General features: G+C 33.8%; 1 protein-coding gene across 2 annotated transcripts in view; it reads left to right on the forward strand.

The window, feature by feature from the left end:
* Trim37 (tripartite motif containing 37) overlaps nt 1–6,554 on the forward strand; it is a 121,360-nt gene that overhangs the window by 15,283 nt on the left and 99,523 nt on the right. For both annotated transcript variants that reach the window (XM_023703115.1, XM_023703114.1), the window contains exons 2-4: nt 395–517; nt 1,313–1,436; nt 4,487–4,554. In XM_023703115.1, coding sequence (XP_023558883.1) covers nt 395–517; nt 1,313–1,436; nt 4,487–4,554 — 315 coding nt within the window. The remainder of the gene's footprint in view (nt 1–394; nt 518–1,312; nt 1,437–4,486; nt 4,555–6,554) is intronic.

Consider the following 6,554-nt stretch of genomic DNA (forward strand, 5'->3'; position numbering starts at 1 on the left):
ATATATATACTGGCCTGCTTCAATAAAATAAAAGTAACTGAAAAACACACGTTTAAAAATACTTATCAGTTTATTAGTATTCACAGTGTGAGAAAGGAATGTATAGTGTTACACCTATATAATCCCAGCTTTGACAGGGATCCCAGCTTTTGGAGGCTTTGACAAGAAGATTACAGATAATGGGCAATTTAGCAAGACTGCCTCAATAAAAAAATAAAAATAAATAAATAAATAAATGGACTCAGATGTAGCTGAATAGTAGAGCACTTAGTCTAGTACATGTTAAGCCCCTATATTTAATTCCTGGTACTACAAAAGGTGGGGGGGTGGTAGTGGTAATGTAGGTGAGATATAGGGAAAACCTTTTAAAACTACTCTTTATTTATTTAAATAGCACGATGGACATACCTTTAAACCTTTAGCAGAAATTTATGAGCAGCATGTCACTAAGGTGAATGAAGAGGTAGCCAAACTTCGTCGGCGTCTCATGGAACTGATCAGCTTAGTTCAAGAAGTGGTAAGACTGGTTGTTGTATGAGCATCCTTTTTATATTCTATAATATAATATCAGTCAGTCTGATGTTCAAATCAAGATTTGAAATTTAATGGGATTATTTTAGGCTCATAAACTTAAGTCTTGGCCAATAGGGAAGGAACTGAAGCTAGAGAAGGAGCTAGGGGAAGGAGCTGAACCCTCACAAGAATTAAAGAATCACTTATGAGTTAAAATAGTCTGCCTAGGTCTGAGGATTTAGCTCAGGGGCATAGGCACCTGCCTGGCTAAGTGCAAGGTCCTGAGTTCAATCCCCCATACCTACCAAAAAAAAAAATCTGCCTATTATAGAATGGATACTTGACTTCTCAATATTGGCTTCAGTAGAGTGATTACATTTATTCATTCTTTGATCTCCACCTTTGGGAAGGTTTCTTCTGTTAAAGTGTACCATTTGTCATGTCCTAAATAGACTCTTACAGAGTTGAAAGAGTAATATTTATTACTGCTGTCTCAAATACTTCCCTGTTTGCTGAGACAAAACAACTGACACCCAAAGTTAAAGAAGTAAACGTTTTTATTGATGTTTCTGAAGTATGCTTTAGTATATTTTAATCACTTATTTTAAAAAATCTTTTAAACTAATATAGTTCAGTACTCAGAATTAGGAACTTATGCTTACATTTTATAAAAATATTTGCTTGTATGTTTTAAAGATATAATGAACTGATTTTAAGGATACTTGCAGTGATTGAGTTAATGTCTCTTCTGTTTTTAAAGTTCTTTAATGAAAATTCTTTTTATCTCTTTATCTTTTAGGAAAGAAATGTAGAAGCTGTGAGAAATGCAAAAGATGAGCGTGTTCGGGAAATTAGGAATGCCGTGGAAATGATGATTGCACGATTAGACACACAGCTGAAAAATAAACTTATAACACTGATGGGTGAGTTTTTTGTGTGCTGCTTGGAGAACATGGTACTTGGAGCCTCCCTCAGGTTCAGTCTTGGAAGAGTAAATTCCTTGAGTTTTTATAAAATAGACTTGAAATTATAGATAACTTTGTTATCATATGCCTGAGTTGTATTTAGAAATGATTAGAAAGAAAAATTTTCAGTCATTTGGGTGAGAATTGTAGGGTCTAATAGACCTCATTGTTAGGTAACTTTTTTTCCTTCATTTAAACCAAATTTGATAAATGTTCTTACTACTAATGACCCATTTCTTTTCATTCTATTATTGAAGGTGAAGAACTCACACTTAAGAATACAAGAGTAGTCCCCTCAACATTTTTTACAGGCTTAAGAAGTCTTGGTTTCCAAATTGTAGTAGGCCTCATATTTATGTCTAAGTTATATTTAAATGTATTTACAGCGTTTGTATTGCTCACACCTGAGTTCTCAAAGATTCTCTAATTCTTTAATTATGGAGTCTAATACATTATTGAAAATAAAATATAAGTAATACATTTGAATCTGCTAATGTTTGGTTGGTTTTTTTAATATCTTTGAGCTTATCTATAATCCTAGTTTATCTGGTGTTTTACTAACACAAAATTAGTAAGGTATGAACAAAGATTTTTTTTACTTTTGTCTTTCTTTATTCTTTTTTTTTTTTTTTTTTTTTTTTGGCGGAACCGGGGATTGAACTCAGGCCCTTGTGCTTGCCAGGGAAGCGCTTATTCCACTGAGCCGTCTCCCCAGCCCACTTCTGTCTTCCTTTTTGAATGGTTTGGCCATGCTTTTATATCATTAAAAATACTGTTTTATCCACTTCAACTTTTTAAAAAGTTATAAATATATTTGGGTTTAGATATTCTCCTAGTAGTCTGTGAATCATTTTTATATTACGAATCTGTACTACCTGAGTTAATATTTTTTTTCCCCAAAATCTTTCAGTAAATAGTATTTAAAAGAAAATCATTTTAGTTGGATTGAACTAACATTTTAGTCTAGTTTTGGTTTACCATGGAGCAATTCAAAAGAAATCTAGACATTGACTTTGCCATTTCATGTAAATAACAATTGTTTTTTTTCCCCTTAGGCCTTCAATTGCAGTTAGTCATATGTATGAATGGTCTTATTTCTTTAGTCTCAAATGATATTTGAGCCTGTTTTAAGTTCTTTAAGCCAAATAGAGTACTAGAAAGTTGGTACATATTAGGGCTTTTAAAATTCAAATCTTTACCAGTATTAATGTGATTTTTTTTTTTTTTTTTTTTTGAAACTGGGGATTGAACTCAGGCCCCTGAGCTTGCCAGGGAAGCGCTTATTCTACTAAGCCATCTCCCCAGCCCTTTATTGTGATTTTTAAATAGTAGTTTAACATATTTGCATATGGCCTTATTTTTTTGAATTAATTTTCTTAATTGGATTAATTGAAAATAAGAAAACAGTGCAGATCTGTTAGCTTTAGTAACAATATAATTCATTGGATGAAATAATTTCCTTTTTCAGTAACTTAAAACCTGCCCTATTTGTGTGGTTTTCAAATCATTTTTCACTATGGAGAATTTCATTTCAGCTTGTGAATCCCAAGGTAGCTTTATAATTAAATAGAATTCTTTAGGGTTAGATAGGAGTTTCTATGAGTTTGTTTAGTATTATGAAGAACTTCAGACTATTTATATCACAATTTCTACTGCTAAATCTTTTTGGAAACAGTGTGCTGCATTGATCAGGTTAGCAATAAACCTGTTACCTGAGCTGGCTTTTTTTTTTTTTTTTTCTGGTGGCACTGGGAATTGAACTCAGAACCTTGCTCTTGCTAGGCAGGCCCTTATGCCACTGAGCTATATCCCTGGCCCTCCCAGGTTGGCTTTGAACTTGCATCTATCATTAATTTTTAATTTGAATTTTATATGGCACCATTGTCCATAGGGATAATACTTCAGGACAGTAGGATATGATACTGGTTATATGTAGTATTACCTCTGATAATACTAAATCCTAGGTAATTCATTTTGATTTGTGTCTTAATAAGCATGATCATCTGATTTTGGTTTCAAAAAATTAAATAAAAGTTTACATACTAATTGTCAGTCTTTATCAAATAACACTGCTCTATATTAACATTTCTGCTGATTCCTGGGATATACTTCCATCCCTTTAGACTTTGTGATTCATGAAGAAAATGGTCTGATTTAGTAAGAATGCTTATGTTTTTGTTTCAGAGAATATAGCTGGGGATGTAGCTCTTGCTTAGCATCCTGGCAAGAGGCCCTAGGTTCAGTCTTCAACACTGCAAAAGAAATAAAAAGTTAAAAAAATAAAATCAGTTGTCTTCATATGTACCCCCAGCACTCTGGGAGGCTGACGCAGGGGGATCACAAATTTGAATCAAGCCTTGGCTACTTAACGTATTAAGGAGACCATGTTTCAAATAAAAGGGCTGAGATTTAGTTTATTGGGTCAAATCTCCTTCCATTAGTAAATACTTAAAATATACACAACAGGATTTTTTGCAATACATTTCCGTAATAATTCTTTTTGTGTTCAGTTTTTTGAGACTAGCTCTTTGTGCTTTTTTAAACAAGTCTTTATGTGCTCGTAAGACATTTTCTGCTGACTTTTGACATAAATATCTGTCCTATGTACTACATACCACTTTTAAAATGCATGTCTAGTACTTCTTTTAAAAGGAGCATAGAAATCTAGAAAAATAAAACTTTAATATATATGTCATTGTAACATTTTGCTTTTCTCCTTTGCAGTGCTGGGGGTCCAATCAAAGGCTATCATTGTACATTTCTAGACTAACACACTTAATAGACTTCAGTTGAATTTTTTTCCTAAGAGTACATACGGCTGGTTCTGAGAATCTCTTTCTAAACTATAATTAGATTTAACCTCTTAAAGCTTTAAAATCTGTAGGATTGTGCTGATGAATCTTTGTTTACTTGAAATGGATTCCTTTTTCTCGCATGTTTGGTGAAAGTTAATTTCAATCTTAAAAGTAGTAATGAACCTGAGTATGATGATTAATATATTTAAACAGGTCAGAAGACATCTCTAACCCAAGAAACTGAGCTGTTGGAATCCTTACTTCAGGAAGTAGAACACCAGGTGATGAAATGTTAGCTGTAGTAAAATAAATCTTTGTTCCTTTTTTGCCCATATTCTTAAAAGTGTTCTTATTGGCGTGGGGGCAGAAATTGTATTACAAACATGAGATCTATATATCTACATGCTATAATGGAAATTTTAGGAAAGTGTAATTAGCTTATTTGTCATATATGGGAAGCTAGGTTAAGATTTAGGATGAGCCAGTTATAGTAGTGTGCACCTATAATTCTAGCACTCTGAAGACAGGCAGAGGATTGCTGTGAGTTCAAGGCCATCCTGCACTATGTAGTAAGTTTTTGAATTTGTTTTGTCTTTTTGTTTGTTTGTTTGTTTGTTTTTTGAGACAGAATTTTGCTGTGTACTACAGGCTGGTCTTAGACTCACTCTCTAGCTTAGGCTGCCCTCGAACTCTTGGCAGTCCCCTTGCCTCAGCCTCTCAGTGCTGGGTTTATATTCATGTGCCACCATACCTGGTAGAAAAAAAGATTTATGATGAGTGAAAATACAATTTATTTTTTACTGGAAACTGCCCATGAAATCTGTAAGTTTATAAAAATTTTAAATTTTCTCATTGTGACTTCAGTAGTGGCTTTGAGATAGGTCATTGCCAGTTACTTAAAGTGCAGTGATTCTTACGTTAAAATTTTCCCTTTTATTAAGTGGCCAATAGGTAATAGGTGTTGTCTTAAATGTTTGAGAAACATCAGTGACAAAATGGCAAAAATTCTGTCCTATTATGTTGATTAAGAGTTGGTGAATATGAATCATATAACAAATGAATAAAATATATGTATTATTATAGCTAAATGGATAGACCTTGAGGCCATTTGTGAAGTGAAGTGAACTGGATACATGTAAATATCACATTGTCTCTCTGGTATGAGAAACTGAAAGTATAAATAAAAACCAAAATGTATAATAGAAATTGTGGAAGTAATTGTTCCACCAAAGAAGGGGGGAAGAGCAGAGGAAGGGAAGTAGAAAAAAATGAGAAAAGAAGGATAATACAGAAACAGCTTTGTAAATAAGGAAGAAAAGGGATTGAATGGGGGGGAGGACAAAAAATATATACAGGTACAAATTCCTTATAAATGTGATCATTATATCTAAATTATACCAATAAACAATTATAAAACAAAAAATACATAATGCCTCAAATATTTGATGTATTCACTTGTTTTCAATTTGTGGAATTTTTTTAATGTCACTGGGTATTGAACACAGAGGTGCTGTTACTGAGGTACATCCCCAGTCCTTTATTTTTTTATTTTTGCACAGTTATTGCTAAATTTCCTGGTTGGATTTGAATTTATAATCATCTGCCTTAGCCTTTCAAGTAGCTGGGATTATAGACAAGTGCCACCATTTCTGACTATGTTTTTTAGAATTCTTGTAGTTTTCTCTGTGCCTGTTACACAGCCATTTCCTGAGATTTTCTTAATGATTCTGAGGATTACCTTCATTTATTTCTTAAAGTTCCATGGTACCCTTAGTCATACAGCTTTCACTCTCTTGTTTACTTACATATTACACATTCATTTAGTACCTTTCTAGAAAGGGTGATCATGGTTTTTCTTTGTTGCATTTCTGAAAATACATTTATTGAGTACTCTCATTTTCTCTTTGCTACTCTTTGTGTGAATGTGTAGTATGGGGGAATGAACCCAGCAGTTTCACTACTTTGGTAGACATTTAAATTTTTTTTTTTTTTTTTAAATTGTGCTAGTTTCACTAAGTCTTTTTTAGTTACCCAGACTGGGCTTGAGCTTGGTCTTGTCTCAACTAGCTGGAGTGCTGAGATTCCCGATTTGCTCCATCCCCATCTTAGGATTCTTTATGTATAAAGAACTAGATAGGCGCTGGTGAGATGGCTTAGTGGTCTAAAGCACCTACTTAGAACAAGCTAAGCTAAGCAAAGCACAGGGACCGCGGTTCAATCCCCCAGCACCACATGCCAGCCAGCCCCGCCCCCTGGTGGGCTGAGCTGGCCACACACACAC

Source organism: Octodon degus, unplaced genomic scaffold, assembly GCF_000260255.1.
Source record: "Octodon degus isolate 3935 unplaced genomic scaffold, OctDeg1.0 scaffold00164, whole genome shotgun sequence".
Taxonomy (NCBI): domain Eukaryota; kingdom Metazoa; phylum Chordata; class Mammalia; order Rodentia; family Octodontidae; genus Octodon; species Octodon degus.